Here is a 25,623-nt window from a genome sequence, read left to right as displayed (position 1 = left end):
ACCCTCCATCCACAGAGGAACTTGTGGGCACTTACAGTATTTCTATTTGTAGATTATTCTGTTTTGAAAACAAAGAGGTATCCAGACTTTTCCAAGCAGACAGCAGTTCTGGGACATTCCTGGAAGCAAAGATCCTATTGTGAATCTAATCTATAACAAGCTGTACATCAGATTCTTTGCTATAGATAAACGTGTTTCTTTTTTTTTCTCTTGGCAGTTCTAAATTTGCCACTTTCACTTTTGCCCCAAAACACAGTGCTGCAAAGCATTCCAGCAGATCATCTACTACTTTAAGAAAAGATAAATGTTCAGCCTAGCAGAACTTCTTTACTTCTTGCATTGAGCAGGGGATTATTAATACAAGTATCAGAAAAGAAGTCTGTTTATTTTACTGTGCTCACCTCTACAGAAGCAGACAGACTAGAAAAAAAATACTGAGGCCTAAATCTCTCTCCAGACAAGTCTGTTACACAGAGCTGTTCAGGACAACATCTGACATTTGGCTAGAAAAATTACATGCAGACACACATCCAACCATAACAACAGTTTAATGATCTTTTTTAATTATACAAAAGTCCCACCCCAATTATTCAAACATTAACAACTGATCCACTTGATACAAAACCAATTCGTCCAGGCAAAACAGTAATGTCCCATTCATTTTTAATTAAAGATTATCATTGACAATCACAGTATGGATGGATTTGACTAATTATTATTCTAACTGGTGTTTTGTCCTGGGCAAATCTCTCCACACCTTGGCTACGCCACAGTGCACTTCCAGTACACACGTGTAAAGCTGTCTACAGGAGCCCTTTAGAAACAAACAGTACTGCTTAGTTTCAGCTGTCATGAGTTAAACAACATTGAAATCACATGTAAATCATTAAGGACATTCAAAATGTCAGATGTGAAGCCTGTGTGACAAGAGGTGATTCCAAATAACTTTGTCCCCAACCTACACACTACACAGAAGGTGCCTTGAAGGACCCAGAAAACAACGTGGAGGCACCAGGCCGTTCCACGAGTTCCTGCCATGCCCTTCCAGACCAGCACCTACCCTTCCCTTGCCCTGCTGAATCATGTTCTTAGGCAGCCAAGTGCATCAGCAACCCAGGCTGTCTTCACATCCTCTCTCAATCAGTCATCAGGCTCCACATCACTTAACTCTTCTGTAACATTCAGAACCAGACTTCCTTTACAGCAAACTGATACAAACAACATCTTTCTGACTACTGTCATGAACATGAAAATGCTGCAGAATGCACCTGGCTCAGAGACCATGTTCTGGGAGCCAGGTAACCTCAGCAGAGGAACAAATCTGGAGTCATAATCATTTGTTGCTTCCACTGGAAAACCTTTTAGGAACATGGGCTTTGTAGTGCTTGGGAGGCAGAGCTGTGAGCCTGGTAGTTTGAACGTTGATCATAAAGTAAGGCAGGGGACTAATCCCTTTCTAGCTGTTGTGACTGCTCAGTGATTAAGTGTTATTCTACCCTCATTAACTAACACTGAGAAATGAAAACAGTGCTGCCTGCTCTCAGCTCTTCTCCAGCCCATTTACTGTGTATAATATACAGACTGGTCTCTTCGTGTTTATTCTGGGGAAGAAGGAGGTAGGTCACGTTCATGAACCACCCCTGAATCCTCACTGTCAGCTTCAGTAGCTAAAATGAAGAATAGAAAAATGTCAGAGTTAAACTCAAACAAAGAACCCAAAACCTCAAACCCTGTTTCAGTTCTTGTTACACCTGGAATCAATCACATTTCCACATTTGAAGCTGCACTGGAATAGAAGTATGAGGCAGACACTTCTGCCCACTTACCCACAGTGAACCTGTGCCATGCCTTTTTAACACTCTGTGAATTCTCAAAGGCCTTGACAGACTGATTCATAGTCCCTTTTTCAAATTCAACTAGGGAATTTCATTTTATAAAGTATTTACTTGCCAATTTGCATGAAAAGCTCCCTCATCTCCTCACAGGCAAGTTGGGTTTTGGTTTTCTGTGGCTTGCTCTTTTAGAAAACCAACCATTTGCAATCAGTCTACCATCAGATGCTTTACTGGCTGTTTTACTGGACATACCCTGTGTTTGTCAAATCTCTGTAACATGACCAGTCAATACTGCATGAAATTGTGTAACAACATGGTCTATACTTCACACCACCCCCGCCCTCATATTAACTCAAATCCTTCAGGAAGCAGCTTCTAGCCTAGGAACGGCATTTTCAGGTAAGCCTTCAGGTTTTTTTATTTTTCATTTGTCTTCATATGAGATTTCCTTTCAGGCAGAGATCACAGACATTTCTCCTCACCAGCTGTCACCCTGGTAGGGCTTTCTATATCCATTTTCCTGCAAGAGTTTTCCAGAAAGCCCATTTCACCTCAGTTCTGGAGGCTTCTGGAGAAAGGATGTTCCCAAGTTTAACTGCAGGTTGGAGCCAGTTCCATTTTGGAAAAAAAAGACATTATGCAATCCTAACACATCCTTATGCACTACACATTACAGCTTTTCTCTTTTTTCAAGCATCTTGAATTCCAGAAAGAATTATTCGTTTCACTCTTCCCTTTACATCTGCATCTTCTGCTGCCAGACTGTTTTGTATGACCTCATGCAGAATTATCCCCCCTCACTGGGTTACAATTGCAAATTCCTACATATCCTGGAGCACAAATGCTATGCAGTAGAATTAATTTCTACTTTCTCCATAGCACGAAGGAAACTGGATTGTTCTTTGAGCAACACAATCCATGATGCATTATTTCCTATGGCACTGCGCCTGGGCTGTGATTTCCCTGGTGTGTGTTAAGGGCTGAGGTCATTAGATGGCACTTTGCTCCCTGGGGGAGGCTGCTCTCCTGGTGTTTCTTTATCCAGTTGCCTGTTGTCATCAATTTTTGGCCAGTACAACTTCACTCTACCAATGCAGGACTGGATTTCCTCTGTTTCCCTCACGCAATACTGTAACTTCACTCCATGTCCCCCATGTTTGTGTGCTACTCCCAGTTCCTTCCTGTTCCCTCAGAGTCCAGCAGAAAAGCTACAGCTCCCTTCATGTTCTCTGCCACTGCAGCATCCCCCAAATTTTTGTCCCCTCCAAGCCTCAAAGCCCAGTAATCCTCACACATACTTCCTGATTTGCAGGCTAGCCCTTGTTTTCCTCTCTTCCCCTCGAACTCAGCCCATATTATTTCACCTCTAGTGCACCAGTTATCTCCTACGCACTGCCTTTATCAGTATCTTAAAATCACTTTACATTTCTACAATATCTATACACCCCCACACTGCCATATTCTCCATATTCCCATTGTCCACCACATCTCCTGCTTCCTTTTCTTTGGCCTTCCAGCCAGACAAGGAGCAGGGATGCCCCGAGTGTGTCCCCACTGCTGGGCTGACTGGCAGGCAGTTGCTTGTTGGCCCAGGGACACACACACCAGTCAAGGACTGAGTGCATGGTGACAGCCAGCCACACACCACGACACGGCTGCAAGCAAATGCTTTGGTGGGAGGCATCTGCTTCCCTTGCACACCAATATTGTGTAGGCATGTGATCACAACAGATATGTTTGGCTGAAAATAGCTAATGGGTTGAAGAGTTATGAGAGGACTGACATTAACAGAAAATGAGGTTGCACGAGCCTTATGTTGTTGAGGAATCAGACTAGAAAAACCCCAACTTATATTTTGTCCCACATAACCACCATCAACATCTTTCCAGTTCAAATGAGATAATTATACTTCTCTTATTTCTCCTCCCTCTTGATTTTTCAGTGGGTGATTATTGTAATTTGTTTCATAAACAACTTAATTTTTTTATTCTCGTTCAAGAAGAGAAGTTGTATTTATTTATCATCATTTTTAAAAATCTAAAATAAAAAATAAATTTAAAACTAAACTGGCTATTTGCACATCCAGTATTAGTGGTTAATTCTCTGAGCAGCTCTACCCTCTTGTGGTCACAGCTAAGCTGCAGCCAGATGAAAAACTTGTGAATATAGTCACAAATATGTCCACATGTAGGCACAGTACATAACACAGACCTAAAACAGAGGGGCACAAAGACTTAATCTATGCCTGAAATTTAAAATCCTGTGGGAATTAAGAGATTTTGAAGATTCAATCCTTCTTTTCCAGCAATTAAAATCTAGGATTTTCAGATGAGCAAGAAATTTTGTATTAATTATGTTGTGTTAGTCCGCATTATTTTTTAACAATTTGTCTAAATTGAAATACAGCCAAATAATTTTTAAGATATGCCCTGCAAACTAGCTATGTAGAAAAAGATTTGCTTTTTGAGAACATCAACAGATCATTTTCTGGAATATCTCTGTGTCCTGGGGCCTTTGACATCTGCCTGAGATTGAGGTGCCTGTCAGTTGGAAAACCCAAACATGTCAGGCTGTCTTTCCCTAGGTCAGCCTTTCCCAGAGCTGTACAATCTGTCACAGGATTCAGGACTTCAGGCCTGGCTTCATCACAGAGGTCAAAACTAGCTAGGATCAGGGTCTCTTGGGTTTCCATCTCTGTGGTTAGATACTGAAACCAGGTTAACAGTGAATCTCTCAGGGCTTATCTCATACTTCCTTACCATGTACTTCCTTGGTTGTTTCAGCCAGGATGTTCAGTGAAACTGGAGCTGGAATGTAATGAATCCCTGTCAGAAAACTTGGTGGGATGAACTGATGCAGAGGAGTGTAGTATCCTTGATGGAAATCTCCAGCTCCATCTGGAACCTGTGGAAACACGTGAAGCAGATCACCTTCCATCTAAAGACTCTCTCCAGGATGTATCTGCATGATCAGACCATTTCTGGGTTTTTGTCCATATGCTGCCATGTCAATGCACATACTGGCACGTGGGAAGTCTGTGCAGAGGGTAACATGCTGCAGCTGAGGAGCAAGAACTTCTCAGACCATGTCACAGCAAAACTGACCTATTAAGTCCTTGTGACCTGTTCTGGGATCTCATTGGACTAGTTGGTTTAAACCAGGAGCAGCCATCCTCTTTCTCAGTAACCCCTAAAACATGCCAGGGAATTTCTATACAAGCATAATAAATCTATTACTTATCATCTTGAGGCAGATCACTCTACCTTAACATCAACTGATGAATTGTACTGAAAGGAGGTCAGATAATTAACATCAACATTTGCTGATGTTTTCTTCAGTGTAATGTATCAAAATGCCGTGAAGTAACTGATAAGCAGCGTGACTCTTCATGGTTACTTCAACAGAGAGAAGGCAGCTAAAATAAAGCAGTATTAAAAAGAGTAATTGAAAGCGTGCTACTCACCGATACAGTGGTTGCATTCCCTGGCACACAGTTGCCAGGAATGTGTCGGAATCCTCTCTGAAGGGATATCCCTGGAGGTGATGGTGCTTCCCCACTGCTTGACTCATTGATGGCAAGTCCCAGAGAAAATGGGTGGTAAGGATATACCCCAGAACACCCAGGGTACACTTTCGGGATTTCTCTCTCAAGGTATTCTGGATTGACAGTGTATTCTGGAGGAAAAGCAGGGTGAGCTAGGAAACAATGAGAAAAGAACAAATAAAAATATCCATGTAATTTTATGCAGTTATGTAGAAGTAGCTGCAGGAGCAAATTCCACTCTCAGGAAAATCTGGTCCTTTGGTTTCATGTTTAGCTCCCCATGATTTTGTGATTTTTTTCAGGAACTAAGGAAAGGTACAGCAGACGACACTGTAGTGCAGTTACTCTGCATTCTTTTCTGCCTTGTGCACTGGAAAGTTTGTCCTTAGTAAAGCAGTGTCTGCAGAATCTTATTCTTTCAGTACATCAGCAGGAGCAAAACAACCTGCCTTAACTTTTGACTCTAGTGGCACTTAAAACAAAATTCCACAGAAACAGCAGAGTTCTAACTTTCGAGTTCTAATAATGGAGTCCTATCTGTCACTTTTTAAGTTAATTTACAGCACGCTCAGTTTTAGGGTCATACACAGGCAACTTCAGAAGCAGAAATCGGTTCACTTTTTATCTTGCATCTTGAATCTTACATGGCCTCTCCGAAGTCTTAAGAAAAGACGTAGAGTGGCTATTTGAATGTAAATAGGGTCTTCTTCCTTGTCTGCCGGTCCTCCGATTGGTAGAGAAGGCAAAGAATTTCCTTTGAAAGTAAGTTTACTTCTGGAGTACTATAATTTGTGCCTAATCTTTTTTCTGAAGTTGGTCAGCAGGTTAAAAATGTTAAGGGAAGGATTGACAGACATCTGTGTAGCTACTGTCATCTATAAACAATTTTATTCCAAAACAAAGCTAAAAATGGGAAGTTATTGACAGTAATCTGTGGCGACTACAGATGTCCAAAACAAGTCCTTCCCCATGGCTTCTCAGGACAACATTTTGTCTTGCAGGCTGCCAACTCTCCAGAGACTCAGATTCATGACTACTGCAATCAGGAAGGATTTCTGTAACATTATTATAGCAACAGAATGGAGTTACCATAATACATAGTAATAAACTAGACAAGTCACATCAAAGACTGTATTAAAGGAAGCAATTTAAGAGATGACAGACCATACAACTGCTCCACCTGCAAAGTCTATGCCCTTCTCTTAAATACCAAATGCACTTTTACATCAAGTCATTCCAGCCAAATTTCGGTTTTGCTACAGGTATGAATTAAGGCCAAAGGTCTTTTTTTTTACACTGCTACCATAAAATGCTTTAGACAGCTGCAGCAGTACCTTCCCCATTTACCTGCCATCGCTGAGATTTTTAGCATTTTTGTTATTGCAGTCTTGTGCCTGTGAGTTTATAAACAGTGCGACACCACTCAAGAGAAACATGTGGAGCAGACCCAGTTTGGTTGCACTCCCAGACTGATTTCCCTCTCAGTGAAAAGCCACTCGCTTAAGCTTCGAGCTCGCAAGCGGCGGCGAGGCCGAGCACGTTGCTCTCGCCCCGCGCTGCGGAGCTGCCCAGGGTCGTGATGATCCAACACGCCAGCCCGGTGCCCGCTGGGGAAAGAAAGCGGGACAGACAGAGGAGCGGCTCTCCGGGCAGCCAGAGCCTGAGGAATCAGCGAAGTGCACAAGTGGCAGCGTTTGATAGGGGAAAGAGGAGAACACAGGAAGATCTGGGAAGAGGCTTTACGGACAGGTCCTTACCGTCGTCCCTGAAGGGAGGTGGCGGCGGCCCCCAGCATGCCGTGCCCTTGTCGCCGCTGTCGGGCTGGGCGCCCTTCTTCCTCTCGTGGCTGCAGTGCTCGGGGGCACCGTCCTCCCGGCCTGCCGCCCCACGGCCTTCGCCCGACGGAACGGGCTCTGCGTCTGCCCTGGCTGGCGGCTCGGTCTCCTGCTGTCTCAGGGCTTTCTGGGCTGCCATGATCTTCTGCCGCTCGGTGATGAGCGAGCACTTCTCGCACAGGCACAGCTTCCAGCGGCAGTGCCCGGCGTGGCCTTTGACGGGCACCACGAAGCCGTGGTTGCGGCAGCGGGAGCACTTGGGTGCTCGCAGTGCCTTCGCCGTGGCCTCGGCCGCCTCCATGGCACCGCAGCACCCGGGCGGATCCCCCGGCCAGGCGCCCCCCTGTCCTCTGGGCTGTTATATGGGGCCCGGGAAAGCCCACGGCAGCGGGTGGGGAACGCCCTCGCCCCGCTGCCTCCCTGCCCTGCGCCAGGCACGGCTCCCCCGGGCACCCCCTGCGGCTCTTTGGTGCGGGCGGGAGCCGAACCCCAGCCACGGGGGGCTGAGCCTGCAGGAGCTGCGGGGGGGACGGGCGCCACGGGCGGGTCATTGCCCAGTGCTGGTGCTCGTAGGGATCGGGGTTCGGATGGGCCCGGTGTGCACGGACTGGAATGCATGCGCTGTCTCTTACTGTAGTACCCTAAAATATAGCTTTCCCTTTTGGCACTTTAACATCTGCACCCACTTTCATACCTCTCATGCATTCGCTTTTAATATGCACAGAACTTCAGTCCCGTTTTGTTTCCAATTTGCAGCATGCTTCTCTTGATCAGGAGGAGTGACTGCCTCAGCAGAAAAAGAACTTTTTTTTTCATCATTCTGTTTTTCGAAAGAAGGTACTGAGATGAAGGTGGAAAGCATATGTCATTTCAAAGACCTGTCTCCTTTTCTCAAAATTCCTTATTCTCTGGAAACAAAGACTGGCTAACAATTAGAAATACAGGACTGCTCCAGTTCTAGTACTGCTTTAAAAGTACTTGTTATTTGTTACTGCTGGTAGCTGCAAACCCACAGTTTACACAGTAGCCCATTTCAGGAGAAAACTCCCCACTTTGCAACTTAAGGCACAATGCTGCTGAATTTTCTCACCTGTACAATAGTTGTTTTAAAATCTTAAGTTGGCAGTATCTTCTTCTATGTTAAAGAGAACACCATAAAAATTAATCACCAACTAGTGAAGCTTTCTACTAAGTTTCAAGAGAACCAGGTAACATCTATCTGCTTGCTCTGAAACAATTCTAACTGCAATGGAGTTAGTTTCGCAGAGACCCTTCCAGTGCGGCAAATACTCCTGCAAAACCTGGGTGCACCCTTCAACACTCGGGGGGTGAGGCCCCAGCAGAGCAGGCCCGTTAGGGATTTGGCAACAGTGTTGTTTGGCAACAGTCTTGTTTGCAGTGAGCAGCCAGCCCCTGCGTCCACCAAAGCTCAGCCGAGATTCCAGGCTTCTCACTTTGCAAAAGACCCATGTTATAAACATGTATTATAGTATTGGCTTCTCGCAAAGTATTAAAGTAGATATTATATAATGTTAGAAATGCTTTTTGCTGTGTGGATGTAGTTTTCTCTCGTTTTAGCAAGAATATTAGCAAGTGTGAGCAAGTAAGATAACCTCCAAGCGAGCAGAGGATGAGGCCCAAGGAGCTGCTGATCAACACTTTGTCCGGGGAACAAAAGGGCCCAAAGGCTGCTCTGCCCGGAGAACGGGCGGCCAGGAGGGTCCGAGAGCCCTTATCACCGCTCTGCCCGGGGGGCAAAGAGGCCCAAAGCTGCCAACAGCCCTGACTGTCTGAGGAATTAAGAGATCCACCCTACCATCGACTCTTACCTAGCGGGCCCAACCCCAAGAATCAAAAGAAATAAAACCACAAGGCCGAACACTACGCATGCTCTAAAAAGGCGGACCCAAGGAGTGGCCATGCAGATCAATTCCTAGAAAAGTTTTAATATGAATAGAGAACAGACAGTAAAAATGGTATAAAAAGGACTCACCTCGAGCATCAGGTGTGCTCTTGGCAGAGCGCCAAGGCACCCGGCCGTTATCCCTTTGCTTTATTTTATGTGTCTCTTATTGTCTTTATATTAAACTCTTTAAATTCTAACAGGAGAGTGAACCTCGTTTTTCACAACCCAGTAGGACTTTGCACCTAAGTCCTGCAGGTTTCCAGTAGGATTTTGCCTCCCGGGGAGATGTTTTGTTAGTGCAATACCGGCATTGGAGCCCGGACTTGCTCTTGAAAGCAATTCAGACCCAAATCCTCAAATGGACTCAATCCCTCGACCACTCAGCGCCAATCCCAGCCTGCAGATTTTTCTATTCCAGTCGCAGACGGAGCCCTCGGCAGCTGCTCTTTGGGAGGGCTCTTAGCTGTGCCTTTGCACCCATGCAGTCAGGGATCCTGTGCCCACTCTCAGGGGAGTGCCAGCAGCTCCTTGTACCCACTTGGAGCCATTTTTCCAAGATGGCTTCCAAAGCTTGGTGTGGAGAGCCAGCTTCATGTGCATGGGCATGTGTGTGTTACCATTTCTTCCCAGTTCAGTAAGGCACTTGCTTGATGTGCCTTCAATAGAAGCTGTTCTTCAGGGCAATCTTGAAGTGCTGATTGCCTGTGCCAAGGCCTTGATCTTCCCATACTCATTCTAAACATTGACTGTGTATTAAAATATAGACAGATAAAATATTCCTAATTTTATGCTCCATATTTTTACTATATGCTGGGGATGTGCTAATTTAGCTGTAGAAGGAAAGAGGATGGATGACACATTCAAAAAAACTGTAATTATATCTTTTCATAGATACCCAATCTGTGTTCATTTGGATACTTGGAGCAGAGGGGGAGAAAGGTAGGCTACATATATTTTCCCCAGTAATTTTCTATTCTGAGTCACATAATACTATTCTTCAAGACATTTACTCAAATACACAGAAATTTATCTCTTCTCTTTCAAAAGTGGTGTACCAGCCATAGACTGTACCAGTTTCTCCACTAATTAAACCGTATCTTTCAATGTGGATTTTTCTTTTGAACAACTTTCACCTAAACATTCAGGATTTATTGTACTCTCCATATAGTTTATTTCAAACATAACTAGACTTGCTTTTTGTAGAAAAGTGAACATTTTACTTTGCTTGTGAGGTAAATCCTTATTTCTGCAGGCAGTTCAAAGAATTCTATTACTACAATCCTGTTATGTATATACATTTGTATATACATTTGAGTTAACCTAATCACGCACTGTAAGCAAGACCATAACAGAGAAAAGATAGAACAACTTCAAAATACATTTTTGGAATGAGGTGTAGACTTCTATGTGGATGCAGCTTCATGTCTATTAGAATTTTCTTCTTTGTTCATATTTGAAAGAAAATGAGGGACAATAAAGACTCTTTTCTTTAAAACTTAGTTTTCTCTAGCATTTTATGTAGCATATGGTGGGAGCAGAACATAAAGTGTGTAAAGAGTTGTGTATTAAAGTAGAATTTATAAGAATTATTATCTTGCCAAAATGAAAGGAAGGCAACCTGCTGACTTCATGTTACTGAAATCAATAGCAATAATATCTCTACTCCTTTCCAACTTCTGAATCATATAAAGCGTGTGGTTTTGGTATGCAGTTTATTTTGTACATGAAACAGTGAGGAAAAACAATGGCTTAGCTAAAAGGGAACAAATCAAAAGACTGCCATAAAAGTGAATAGCAGAAAATTGGTGTTTGAGGTTTTTTCCTCTTTCTCAGACTTTCCAGCTAATATTCATACAGTAAATGGGGTTTTTTTGGGAAGAAAATTGGTCTGACAATTCACAGAGCAACAGCGACTTAATCAAGAAATTTGTTCAGTCTGAGATCTCCATTAATAAATATTTCCACACTTGGTTCGAAATACATTTTCTTACACATAAAAATCAAGAGTATCTTTCAAATTTTTAAGACATCACATATGAAGATAAAATCCTCTATTCAAAAATTATCTTTGTAGTTTGGAAGTGTCCATTATGTACTTTCTTAAGTCATTACATAAAAATTGTTATAGCAGTGGTATTATCAACTCTTCTCCATTATAACTGTGTAGAACTGTGTTTACAGGTCAGTCAGGGCAGAATCAACATGTGGAGATTTACCTGCAGAGACAGAACTGCCCAAGAAGGACTCTCACCTTCACCTGTCCCAGAATATCATTTTAAGAAGTAGCATATTTAGCGTCCTCATACTTAGAAGCTCCTGATAAAAAATATGAAAGCATTTCAAACATCCTCTGGCTGACCTGCAGTACCAAATCCCCCTCTCGCTGCTGAGCTCACTGCAGCACGCATCCATCAGTGCTGCCACAGAACTGCAGGGCTCAGCTCTCTGCTGACAAGCTCACGAGGTTGTCTGATCCTGCCCAAAGCAAGCCTACATGACAATGAATGAACTTCAAGCCACTTCTGTACACTGTATTTTCCACTTTTCTAATCAGTGTGAAATTGTACTGTAGTAAACATCTTCTTTTTAATGTGAGGAAAAGTGCAGTATAGAAACAGTGCAGTATGATTATCTACCTTAACATTTGAAATGGCTGAAATGTGTTTGGGTTACACCTTTTTTAAACCTGGTCACAGTTAAATCATTTAAATTGAAATAAACAGATTTAGCTTTTCAATTCTCTTTCAGCATCAATTTCTTCATTTTAAAATGTTGTCTTCTGTAATGCAAGCAGGAATCCCACTGAGGTGGGTTTTTTTGTTGTTGTTGTTGTATTTAAAACAGTTTTAACCAGAGCACAATTAGATGTTGACTTTCATCTGCTGTATCAAAAAGGTGAAACTCTATGCTGTGATCAGAGAAAATTGGATGGAGTTTATACATATTTTTAAGTCTTAAAAGTGTATCAAAGTTATATAAGCACTTCTGGTTTCTTTAACAAACACAACTAAAATAAATCTTGAGTACTTAAAATTCAGTATCTTTTTAATATATAACAGTTCTTAAATATTAACAGCAGAGACTTTATTAGTAACGCTGCTGTTTGTTTGTAACAAGATCTTTATTTAAGAGAAAAGAAATAGTGATTAAACTGGAAACTCTGTGATCTGGTTATTTCATGAGTTCCAGAAGGGTGGGGTGGGGTGGACCTGGAGAGAAATCAACCCCAGCAAGGAAACCAAACACATAGCAGTTCTTATTCTGCATCAATACACCTCTCATATAAGCAGGAAATAAAATGCATCAAAGGGAAAAGAGTGAGACAGACATAAATACACCTACACGGATGCTTTCCGTGTAGGTGTATAGAGTAGTTTAAAGTGATAGAGTGTTTAAAGATCCCTGTCTAGAAAAAAATAGATCCATGGCAAAAAACTCCTGTGGGAGATGTTGAGTCAGGTTGCAATAAATAAGGATCACTGTATCATCAAAGTCTGATTGTTTGCTTGTATTTCCATGTCTAAGACAATAATTAACCCTTCCAAAGAAATCTTTTGTTTCTTTAGAAGGTCACCTTTGTTGGCATTAATAGAAAAAAGAGAAAACCCAAGGAATAGTCCACTCTGGTAGTGCTATGGCAGCTGCAGGCGTGCCTTTGTTACAGCACCATTTTACATCAGTAAGCTCCCAAATTTAGTGAGTTTTATCCTGGATACCACTAGGCTTGTCAATCAGTCTTCTGCCTAGAGAAATAAACACATTTCTAATCCAGAGTCCTCATTCTCCTTCCCCTCAGCTATAGTTCTTGTCATATTTTCTTAGATACAAAGAACAGAAAATCACATTTGAATTCTCCCAAACAGCAAAAATAGGATTTCATGCAGAAACAGTCACGCTCTCCACAGTAAGTAGGTGGCCCGTTTCGAGTCATCTTTGCTTAGCACCTATTTTGTGCTGAAATTGTCATATTCCCTTGTCAGCAAGCCTAAAGCAATGCTAATAGATGGAAAAGGCAGGAGACAGCTGAAAGACCACTACAAACATCAAGTGTACTTGCTGTGGGCAGGATTCCATTTGTGATTGTCAACACTGGTACATATCCCACATTTTCTAAATGCATTTCTCCACCTCACATCTGAATTAGATTTCAGAATATCTGAAGTAACTTAAACAATGCAGAATAAATAATGCCATCTGTTTGCCATAATTTCTTCCTCTTCAGCCTGGACCCTTTGCAGATACTTCAGTGAAGCCAATAAAAATGAAATAGTGACCAAATAGTGGTTACTTACCAGCATAGAATGAGAGACTATCATCAAAATGTTTACCTTGGAGACAGAACAGACAAGACTAGTGATGATTAATCTCTGGCATGCATGCTAAAATTGATTTCTGGTATTCACACCAGTAGAACATCATCTGGTCTTTAGGGATGATTCTGGGAATTGATAGACTCCCAGTGAGATGATAAAGCTTCTTGCCGGCTCCTTAACCCTGTATGTCAGAGAGAAATTGTGGTTTGTAGCGGGGAAGAGAATACAAGCACCAGCAGTGATGAGTCTGCATTAGCTCTTTCCATCCAGGTATACTGAAGGAGGCTGTTTAAGAAGCATTCCTTCTCTTTGTTATTTCCATACATTTTTTCTATGGACAATGACAACATAATCTTTCCAATTTAGTAGAACCTTCTAGGGAATATATACAGTATATGTACATATATTTGACGTATATATTCTCAGGAGAGGACTTCCACAAATATGAACATAAAAAGATAAGTCTGCCTGTCTCCAGACTGAGGGAGTAAAGCTCTCCTGCCCTGACACACTTATGTCCTTGCTGTGTTAAGACAACTTACACTTCTTTCTTTCCAACATGGAATGTGTTGGTGAGCTACCTCAGCTGGCTCCTGGAACTTCAAAGTCCACTAACACAATGTAGAAAGTAAACTGTAGAATAGAAAATAAAACCAATGCATTGATAGGGCATCATCCTCTTTTCTACATCCTTGATGCAGCAAATTAAAAAAGAAGTCCACTTATTCAACAGGGGACAGCAAATCACCTGTGGCAGCAGAGATTATGGACAAAGAAGACATGAAAGTAGCAGACAGCTGACCAGCAGCTGTGACAGATATAATGATAAACATGCACTGGTGTGAAGCCATAGTAAAGTATTTTCATTGCAGAAACAAGAGGGAAAGCAAAGAGGCACATTTTCTTGGCATTTCATACTTTGTGATCATGAAATCAGACTTTTATCACAACAAATGTAAGTATTTGGAAGATTAGTTATTATGAAGGATAGAAATAACAGAATCACTCAATAGGTTGTTAGCAGTATTTCCTTCAAATCTAAACCAAAACTGGTTCTAAGTCAGGAAAGTTTAGTTTGATCAACTCCAGAAAACAAATAGAAAAAGACACCAAATCATCTCTTCAATTTCCCTGGAGCTGTGGGACCCAACTGTCACAAAATGTTGCCTGTAGCTGCAGGGTCGTGCTGTTGGAAAGATTGACCTCCACAGCAGTGGCTGCTGCAGGCAGTCCCTTGTTTAGCTCTTTCCTGGGCAGCAGCCTGTTCCCCTGGGCGACTGCTCCGCTCCCAGCCCTGGCCCCTGCAGAGCCCTGTGCTTAGGGCAGCCATGGCAGCCCTCAACGCACCCTGGCTGCCCAGAGCAGCGGGAGGGGGAGAAAGGGCAGCCGAGGGCCCCACCGCAGAGCACGCGGCCTTCACCCATCCAGAGCACTGCTGTGAGGAACCTCTCGGACTTCTGCTTCCCCAGCCTCTCCTGTGCATGTGAAATAACAGGAAATACAGGGTCAGCAGTGGTGTGAAGCCATGGTACCTGATGGTTGATGATGAGCAATGATCCCTCTTAAGGATTTCTAGTTTTGGCTGAACAGCAGCAGTTGTCTCTTTCTACATGTGTATTGTCATCTTTAAAATGACAGCACCATCAAACACACACGTTTTTATTTAAAATGAAATACTGGAGGGTTGAAGTCTTACCAAAATCACGTATTTAAGCTGAGGACAGGAGCTGCATTTCTGGCAGGTGGTGTGGTACACCTGCTTTGACATTCCAGTGCAATAACTGCAGGACAGGGAGTAGATTTCATGCCCAGTGTCCCATCCCTTGGGTGCACCGAGCTCTGCCTCAGCCATCCTCGGCCTCTACCACCAGAAATGTCCTTATTCCTGAAGGAGAGTTTGTTTTCAAAGCAGATTGAGCCCACAAATTTCACACTTTAATCAGTTTGCACACAACAGGACTGTTGTCTTAAGGTTTATTAGGATTCCAGTCCCTTAACATATGATGCCTGTTTTCCTTGGATAATGAATCTGAAAATGTTGACCTGGAACACACTGTTTTTCAATATTATAGTAAACTTCCTCACATATTTAATATAAGATTTATCTTTCAGTATTTAAAGGAATGAAAGCACTAATATGGCTACACATAATAAAGTTAATTCATATAGTCACATAATGATGAATGTTCCTGACTAAAGTGTGTTTCTACAAAGTTTATTGAAATCACATATTTACAGCATTTGTATTTTATTTTAGCATTCTTTACCTTATAACTCATACAAAACCAAACAAGTTTGGTGTTTTTGAGCACACTGCATTCTTAAGGTTGAAGTGTTAATGATAGTGACTCTTTTTTGCAGAAATATTCACAGAATATTTACTGGCAGGCACCCATAGATTTCCTGCTCTTTAATAGAAAACCTATACATGTCTGTACTGTACAAATCTGTACTGCATTTTAAGTTATTAACCAGAGGTAGAAGAGTAGATGTAATATATGCATCAATTAGACACAACATCTATCTTTTACAAAAATCACAAAAAAAAATTTCTTTAATAAAAGAATAAGACAACATCATAACTAAAATAAAATAGTTGTGTCTATTCTTGATTCAGACAAGTCTCAGTCAGTACACAGATCTTAATCTTCACTTTTCCCAAGTGTTATTTTTTATGTGTTACCCTTCTAAAAACAAATTGTTAAAAAGCAAAATAAAACCATCATTATCTGCAGGAAATCTTCTCTAAATGAGTTTCCCTTAGTGTAAAAAATAGAGATGATAAGGAATATTTGTGTTGGTAGTAAATAAAGTGGGATGTGGATCTTTTAGGGTGATTACACAGGGCCAATAATTAGGCAGCCATCCTTGCAAAATTACGTATTTTAGTGTTGATTTATTGGCCACGTTATCATGACATTGATCTATCCAGCAGTCTTGTGATTCAAAATGGTGAACTGGTGAATATTACAGATTTTTAATACCTTGATAACAAGTCTGGGGAAAGAAGATGAACTGTCTTCATTCTCTCAGTAAGACAATCTTTCCCGTTTTACACCACTCTTTCACCTGTCCTAGCACTCAGACATGGAGAATAAGAATAAAGATTTGACATGAAATTTCAGGAATGTCTCATGCAGTTGTATTAATATTTTCATATACCTATTAGCAATACCAAACCTAGAAAATTTTAGGATTGTGTTCAGCTTTGCCACAGATGTCCTCACAGCAGTGACTCAAAGGTAGTCTGTTCAGCTAATGGATCTCTTCTGTGTTAGATTTCCATGTCCTGAGCTCTTGCTGTTGGTTTTTCATATATACATTATATGCTGTTAAATTTCATTCCATTTCTATTATTCCAGTTGTCACAGTATCTATTTCTTTCCTGTTTGAGCCTTTAATCCTCTTCTATGTTAGTAATATCTCTCAGTGTTTGCTCTCAGCAGAATTTCATTAGCATACTCTTTTCGTGTCAGTCATTACTGCAGATATTAAATAAGGCAGATTCCAGTATTGATCCTTTAAGAATTACAATAATATCTTCCCTTGAGACAACAATTCCTCTTCTAGCACAACCAAGGGGTTTTCCTGCTTTAGCATTTTATTCACAACTTTCTTTGCAGAAGCCTGATAAATCTTATCTGCATCACTTTCTACTGATTAAAGCAGTGGTTTTAATCAACAGAGATACATTCACTCAGCCTGCTTCACCTTTGGTAAACTTAGCTTGCATTTTGTCCTATTTTCCATTTTTTTTTCAACTTACATGGATGTTTTTCTTAAAGAAAAAAACTTCTAGATTCTTGAATATTGTTGAGGTCACTCTAATGTTTTCAGGTTATCCTTTTTTCCTCTTTCTGAAATCCTGGTTTGCTTTTCAGCAGTGCTCTACTACCAGTCAGCAGCTTTATTAAAAATTCTTGCTGCTGGACATGCAATTTCATGTGCCAGTTCTTTCAGAACCCAGGGGTAGAGATTATCCTGTCCTTCCAATTTCAGTGCTTTAAGCTCTTTTTTTTTTACTTCACATATGATAATTTCCATTTCGATATCCACATTCCATTTACGTGTTACCTTTTTTTTTTTGTGGCTAGTTTTATCTTTAATTGCAAAGTCCCTGACAAACCAATTCTTATTAGGATTTATTTTCATAATAAAGGTCCTTTGATAAATCACATTTCTATGTTTGTATATTTTGCCAAAATAAATTAAAACCCCATATTTTTAGGGTTTGTGGGCTTTTTTAGAACCAATTTTATATATAAAGTTTACTGTGAAAAGAAACAGTTACACATCCATGCATGTAATATTTCTGTGGCAATGTCACTACTATCAGACCATGCCCTGTTTAGAATACAAATACATTTGAAAATAACTTGATTTGTGAAGTGCAAATGGCAGAACTGAACAGCAAACACTGCAATGAAATGACTTGCAGGATTAGAGATTTGTTATCAGAGTATTTAATTCAGGAGCCTGCACTGCATCCTCTAAGCTCCACAGGACAGAGTAAGGTTTTTTGGGAATTACAGAACTTCACAGATGTATGAAGTTTGCGTACTCTATACTTAATAACAAGGAAATAAGGAAAAATTGCATGACTATGTACCTGGCAGAAATTACACATAGCTTTCGAAGTTATTAATTTTCTCAGTTTGAGCTCTGGGCAATTGTAGATGAAAAATGATGAAGCAAAGTGTCTCCCTTTTACACTGGTTTCCATGATAACAGTGGGGTTTACAGGGAGAAAAGCGTGAGAACAAAATGATGAAGAACAGAGTATGCGGTGAAGGAAGACAGAATAGAAATGGAGTACATGAGGAATAATTTAGAAAGAAAAAGTGCATCTGAGAAAAAAAATGAAAGAGAGGGCAGAAAAAACACTGGAGGCTATTTACAGAATTTACAGAATGAAGTGAAAATGAGAGATCTTGTGCTCAGGATTTTCAGCCTGATTTAGATCAGTACTACAGTAGACAATTAATAAAAAAATAAAATTTATGTGGGGACCTGCAGGAAGAGGCAATTTATATTTTTAATTTCTTTATGCTCATAAGAAGACTTCCAGAATATAGGAATATATTGTTAATTAAATACATAAAAATAAGTTTAAAAAGGAAACAATAGACTTGTTGCTTAGAAAGAGCTCCCCTCTCTAACTGGCAATCAGCAGTGGAATACTGTATAACAGTTCTGGTGCTGTGGATATGCAGTTTAGGCAGTGTTAAACCAGAAGAAAGGAGAAACGGGTTGATATCTATCTCTTTTCAGTAAAGACTATTGAAAACAAAAATGATTAAAGACAAAATCAGACCTTATGTATAATCATTTTAGACAATTATTAATCATAATGCAGAAGAGTCAGCTCTGACTTTTCAGTAGGGTAAAAAAAAGGCTCTACTAAATTTAATGAAATTGCACTAAATTGATATCAGTACTGTCAAGAGAAACAAACAAACAAACAAACAAAAAACTCATGAAAGAATCATACTAGTGTGCATTTCCAGCAGGGCAGAATCTGGCTCACAGATGTTCACGTGCAGGCAGATGGTGTTTGTATGTAATACATGTACAGACAGATAGTCAGGCATAAATAGTGACTGCTAAAAGCATTATTTCCTATAAGACTCAAAAGAAGAGTTTCACTATATACTCAGTTATTTTTTTTCTAAACTTTGGTGCTCCACTAAATCTTTTCATGTACCAGAGTGACTTGACTGCAAAGACAAGGAACATCCCCAACTGTGGCATTTTCCGAAAGAAAAAATGTTTCTGTGTAAACCTGGAAGTGGGGCACAGATTATGTGGAAATTTTAGTCAAAATACTGTGAAGGAAACCACAAGGGCAGCTGACTCCTCAAATTCAGCCCCTCAAACTCACCAGGGGAAAGCAGAGCTCCTGCTGTTGATGTTGCAGCTTTGCAGCCCGGGTGCCCTCACTATTCACTGTTCCTTCTGTCTGCACAATGAAAGCCTGGATTAAACAAACGCAGGAGTTCCATTTAAAGAGCGCGGCCCTGCAGCAGCGGAAAGCTCTGCCTCGGCCTCCCTCACGGCGCCGCTTCCCGCCCTGCAGCGCAGCCGCCATTTTGCCGTGCAGATGGAGGTGTGAGGGCAGAGCACTCTCCCCTCACAGCCTTCAGCTGAGCCTCTCTGACTCTAGGGGCTGGTGTGCACCTCAGGGCAAGGCAAGGCACATTTTTATGGCAGTCGGCTTGCTCCTAGGCATGTTGGGGTTGCTCAGGTGTCTCTGCACACCTGCCAGCCCAGGTGCCTCAGCAGGACACTCCATGCACCTCAGCGGAGGGGCTGAGGTGGGGAAAAGGAACATGGTAACTGTCATTGTAGTACTAAGATGGCGCAAAGAACAACACGGATTCAGGATCAGGTTCAAAGGCCGAAAAATGACTATATTTAATTATATAATTCTGCTTATATAGCTTTGTTCCCAAGGGTGGCATAAAACCATTGGATGCTTGACCATCCACCTCCCAGAGGGATTGGCTGAACGGCATAACATTCATTTCCAAAATATTTTTCCCAGTGTGGAAAACAAAGACACAAACAGCCTGCACCTGTGAGATAGTTTACAGAAACTCAAACTGTTTTCCCAGGTGGTTAGCATGAGAAAGGAGACTTTCACAGGTGGCTGTAAAAATAGGAAAATCTCTCTGCCACCTCTCTTAACATCTACAGGTAACCTCAGAGGGAAATGGAGCCTGGTGCTGCGGCGGCTGAGTGTGGCACCCCTGGAAGGGAAAAACACCCAGGAAGAGAGGAAGAAATAGAAAAAGAGACGCAAAATATGGAGTAGCTAAAGTGGGCATTGCGGTCCTTCCACAAAGGAAGCATGAACCCATCCTTCATGGAGGCGCTGCCCCAGAGGAAGCACATCGTGGCCACCCAGGCAAGAGAAGCACTGTCACCAGCCTGGCAGACGATGCACGGCAGCAGTGTCCAGGAGGAGCAGGCCCAGGCTGAGAGGACCCCAGCCTTTAGGGGAAGAAGCTGCCGAGGAAAAGGTAAGTTTTTTTTAACTGAGGTGTTTCTTTCTTCTGGCTCTTCTGGCATTGCATGGTGTAGCCACCGTCATGGCGCCTACTGTTTTTGTAGTACCTGGGGTTGAGGCAGCAGTACACGGCTGTTGTGGCTCATTTGACCACAACTCAGGGGCAAAAATGAGAGGGTGAGAGGAAAGCAGGCTAAACCTGGGAGGTTACATTCTCTCAAAAAATAAGTCTCCTGAAGCCCTCTGCTCCTCAGCCTTTCCTTGGGCCAGCAGGCTTCTTCAGCCTCCTTAGCCCTTGGCAGAGTTGTTCTCTGCTGTGGTTACAAACTCTTTTGAGGATGAAAGGGCAGGGGCAGGAGGGCAGCAAGGGCTACCAGCCCCTGGCAGCACTAGCCCTGCTTGGAAGCCTGGCACCAACAGCTTCATCCACGGCATTGCCAGGTCTTTTTTGCCAGGCGGGACCCTTTCTCTTGGGAGCTGATGTGCTTTTGCTTGCAGTCTCTGAAAGCTTGCGACAGAATTTCTCTGTATTGCGGGTGGATCTAGATAAAGAATCCATGCAATGGGTTGCAGGGGGTGGGGGTGGGTGCTTGTGCTTTCTCAACAGAGTGCTGTTTCTAGAAATTCAAACTAAACTAGACAGTTCTGTCAAGAAAATGTTATAAGCTCCTGCTAGATCTTATTTCTTTATGCCAGGCATTTATGCTTTGTTTCTGTCACAGTGGCAGGCTGAATTTTCATAGGGATAAAAGTATTCTTGGCAAGGAATAATTAGCAGAATATTATGGATTTAGGTGGGTGTTCCCTGTGCAATGACAGAGCCAAAGCAAAACTTGTGAGGAGAGAGAAAAGACTGCAGTGACAACTTCGTCCTATTACTGGTTGTGTTCTCAGTGACCTGTAAAATCAACAGAGCTTTTAGTGTTTACAGTGCATCAGGCATAATAAAAAAAAAAAAAATTGTACATATACAATACATTTGGAAAGAATTGAGTTGAAAGCACTGCTTCAGGAAGCACAGCCATGTTCAAAAGAAGCTGCTGTTTTGTGCATGCGAGGTCTGCGTACACGGCCCTGGATTTCAGAGTACAGTACTTGTGCCCCAGGGGCCCTTGTTTTACTGGGTTCTTGTGACAGCTGAAAATCGTCTCATTAATGTCATTATTGATAGCAAAGGAAATGTACTTAAATTGCTTTTCAGAGAGGATAAAACACATAATTAAACATATTTCAGAATTCTTTTTAATTATATGGAGTCTATTTTTTTATCTTTTACTTGAGCTCCTGAATGTCTTTGTCTATCTAAACAGACAATACATTTGTAATTAATAGCCAGTAAAGACCTCAGGACAGAAATAGAATCCTACAAAAAGATTTCTGTTTTGCTTTATTATATGAACAAATCTCCAAAGAAGACTTTTAATGTCCTAGTTTTTCTCTTTGAATATTCTTATTCCTCTGAGTAGAATCCAACTTGGACAGAGGTTAGTGTACTTGATGCCTGGCTGGGTCATTTTGCTGTCAGGTGTAACTGCACCTGCATGTAGCATTCTTTCTCTTTGTTGGAAAAATCGTGTATTTTTGACCCCACACATCCCCTTTTCTCTCTATTGCCAGCAGCCTGTGTGCAGTGCTAGCACAGCCATCACTTTTCCAGAGATTTTTCCTGCAGTGAATTCCTCATAAAATTCAGAGTTGAGCAGGGCACCCCAGGCTATGGAGCAAAGTGTTGCTGCTGTCCGTCTCTTCATTGTTACTGCAGTGATAAATATTCCTTTTGGGGACTGCTCTTAACACTGGGAGCTGTGTTCAAGATGGCAAAAGACTGAGTTCGTTTGGGCACTTTGCTTATAGGGCTGCAAGCAAATGAATTAATTAGAACTTCTCTAATCAATGCAAGATGCCATGTCAGGGAGGTACAAGTCACATCTCATCCATCCTTTCTCTAGAATGGGGAGACAATAAGATAAATGTATTTCCAAATCTCAGTATGCAGCCACTGCTCTGTCTCGATACAGTTAATTTCAAAGAAAGTGTTTGTTCCTTCTGCCTTGTTTCCAATATTTGGAATTTCAGATGTAGTCTATTTCCAAATGCCCCGTTATTGTTCAGGTTTAATTTTCCTTAGTCTCTCTCTAATGATCTAACTTATTTGATAAAACAATTTAGTTCATTTTAAAGAGAACTCACATTAAACCTGTTTTGATTGCTTTTCATGCTGAATCCCAAAGATGAAGTCTTGAGTGATTTCTGTTTTCTAAAACAGAGTGCTGAATATCTTTTAAGAAAATGATAATGGACTAAAGAACAATGACTTTAATACATCTCATTTAGTCCTACTGCAGTGAAGGTGGAGCTGTCTGACTAAAACCTTATGCAAAGATACTTTGCTTTCTACAGAGAGATCTATTTGTCTTCATTTTCTAAAGAAGCTTCAAAGTGTGTGACAGATATTAATTCACTCCTAATGTGCTCAGTCTGGGCAGTGCTTTCCTCAAACTTGGGGGGCAGGGGGAGTGTGAGGAACGAGTGGGTGAGCTATGCCTTAGTCCCAGCCCCTGGGACCAAAACACATCAACACTGTCTGAATTAGCGTCCTGTGTTCGCTGAAAAGCCTGGGAAGCGGCTGCCCAGGTGTGACTGTGGCACCGGGCACGTGCAGTGGGGGACAGAGAGGGCAGAGACCGATGCCTGTCAAACCACACGTGGGTTGGCTGCAGCAGCGCAGTAGGATACACCCATAGCCCTACTATATGTACAGCAGCTCTCAGCGGGGTTTATTTGTCGCTCCTTACAGTGCGATTTACCAGGTTTGAACCGGAGCTCGGGTCTGAAGGCTGTGGGAAGGTTCCTAATAACGTCGTGCCGCCTTCGGATCAGTAGATGGAGCTCCAAGATAAATCGTTCCAGCCCTGAAGCATTGCAATCAATTAAACATAACAGCTGTTAAGAGACCGCAGTAATTACAAGGCTAAATGATATCCTTAAATAATCACTTGGGATTTATGCATCTTATTCCTTAAATCTTATCATACATACATAGAGGTTTGTTAGAGAGAGAAATAAAATTAATTCTGTGCCTCTCTGCCAGATCTCTCTAGTGTCTTTCCAAGTGTTTAGAAGACTGAATGATAGCCAAAGTCACACATGTACTCTTGGCTACAGTGCTTTTTCTTCAGCTGCCTACAGAAATCCAGTTTATAGAAACCTGCTTATGATAATGTGCTTTATTTTTATCCCTCTTAAATTCACTGCATTTCTCCCATATAATAGGAGTACCGACTTCTGTGGTTTTCCCACTTTACCATGTTGGCCCTTGGTCTCCCAAATTATAGCCTATACTTAGTGCTATAATAATTGTTCAGAAATCTGACGCTCTAGTTCAGGGTACTTTTCATTATTATTTAAATTGTCTCTGGCCTCTAGCATTCACATATATGCTAATTGTTCCCAGTGTTTAAATGCATCCCTTAAAACTTTGGGAAGAGGAGGCTGTTGAGTTCCTGATAACAGAAGAAACATCAACAGTATGAATTGCCACCTTAAATTGTGGTGTCTATAAAAGATACAGTTGTCCAACAATATTTTTGTTGTGACAGCACTAAAAGATAAACAATCAGGGCTCCAAAAAAATGGTCTTAAAGTTATTAATTAAATTATGGGGCATATGACAGGAATGACAACTTGTTTTATGAGAATTTGAGCTTTGATAAAATAATTGTCAGAGAGATAGTAACTAATTAGAACACAGCAAGAAGATTGTCATGCAGCTTCTTTCCAGGTAAGTGAAATTAGGAAGAGTTAGGTGGCTATAAGAACAGGCCCAGCATTTTGGAGATCAAAGACAAAATAGGGATTTACTCTTGTAGGAAACCTGGATTAAGTCTGAATTAATGTCCTGTTGTTCATGACATGGGATGGGAAATGCTGCTGGTTTTGTCTTGTATTTGGTTCTCTGCTAACCTCAGGAAATAGCAGTGAAGCCAGGGCTACTCTATATTAATTTATTGAGACTCTGTTTGCATCCTGTTAGTTAACTAAACATGTGTTTGCTTCTTCTGACATGTGAGAAATCCACAGAGAAGCATTAGCCATATTATATATTAATGTAAAATGAAATTAGTAGTGATGTGAGCTAATAGGCTGGGCTTTGAACTTTGGCTGCAAGAGGGAAGATTTCTTGCTTGTTCTTCCAACTCAGAGGGATGGTAAACTTCAGGCAGGTGATGGGAAGATGCTGGCATCCAGTAGCAGGAATTGCTGAGATGATTGATCACACACCTTGGGGACCTATTTCCATCTTCAGTAAAATTCCTTCTCATGATTTTCCTAAGGCTGCACCTCACACTGCAGTTTACCTTCCTATCCCCTTGAAGGAATGAAACCCAGCGTTGTGAGAAGAGCAGGTTGACAGTGAAAATAATGGGACACAGATTTATTATGAATATTTCTCAGAGAGGTCATTCATTGAAGTACACAGCTGACAGTGAAAGCTGAGATAATGTTTCTTCCCATGGGAACAATGCCAAGCTGGAGAGGACAGAACCCCTCACTGAACTCCCTGCTGCCCCACACTGCAGGCCCTGCTGCAGGTGAGCAGGAAACTGCACCTGTGTGTCCTGCTCCAGGTCTCAGCTGCAAAATGGCAGCAATTTAGGGGACCAGCTCCCCCCTTCCATTGATCTTGGGCAATGCTGCAGAGTCAGTGCACATCAAGAGCTGAGCATAAGCTGTGTTTGCTAGAGTTTTGCAGTGGAAATTTTCTCTGAGGTTCTGTAGAGTTCACATGCTGTGACCTCCTTGCAATATTTATGGACATGTTTGGCTGAGCTTGTGAGGATCTGTAAATCCCCAGGAGATCTTCATGAAGTATTTCCATTGATGCCACTCACAGTAAACTTTCACCAAAATCCTTGAGTATCTGAAAAAAATAAGACCTTAAAGAGGAAGATTTTAAAAAAAAAGAGAGGAAATTAATTGGGTGGGAAAAGCAAAACACCTTCTGCTGTTTGAAAATTCAATTCCCTATAACTGTAACCCTTGGTACTCAGAGCAGCAACTTTAATCAGAACTGTGGCTGATTTTTTTAGCAATGTTTTTTACTGCAGTCCAGCTTTGCTATTAAAACCCATTCTTCTGTTATGCCTTGGAGGAGAGATGGCTCTGTTGGGAATAACATAA

The 25,623-nt window shown here is 41.6% G+C and overlaps 1 protein-coding gene across 1 annotated transcript; it reads right to left on the bottom strand.

Annotated features, from left to right (window-relative positions):
* Window positions 1-529: 529 nt before the first annotated feature.
* DMRTB1 (DMRT like family B with proline rich C-terminal 1) lies at window positions 530-7,565 on the bottom strand. The gene is made up of 4 exons (XM_032118590.1): window positions 7,137-7,565; window positions 5,299-5,531; window positions 4,595-4,739; window positions 530-1,667 (listed from the first exon to the last, which is right to left on the bottom strand). The coding sequence occupies exons 1-4, from the start codon at window positions 7,513-7,515 to the stop codon at window positions 1,597-1,599; spliced, it is 828 nt and encodes a 275-aa protein (XP_031974481.1). The 5' UTR covers window positions 7,516-7,565; the 3' UTR covers window positions 530-1,596.
* Window positions 7,566-25,623: the final 18,058 nt, after the last annotated feature.

The sequence above is a fragment of the Corvus moneduloides genome, chromosome 9 (assembly GCF_009650955.1).
Source record: "Corvus moneduloides isolate bCorMon1 chromosome 9, bCorMon1.pri, whole genome shotgun sequence".
NCBI classification, from domain to species: domain Eukaryota; kingdom Metazoa; phylum Chordata; class Aves; order Passeriformes; family Corvidae; genus Corvus; species Corvus moneduloides.
The sequence above is the reverse complement of the archived record's forward strand: the minus strand, read 5'-3'. Positions and strand labels throughout refer to the sequence as shown.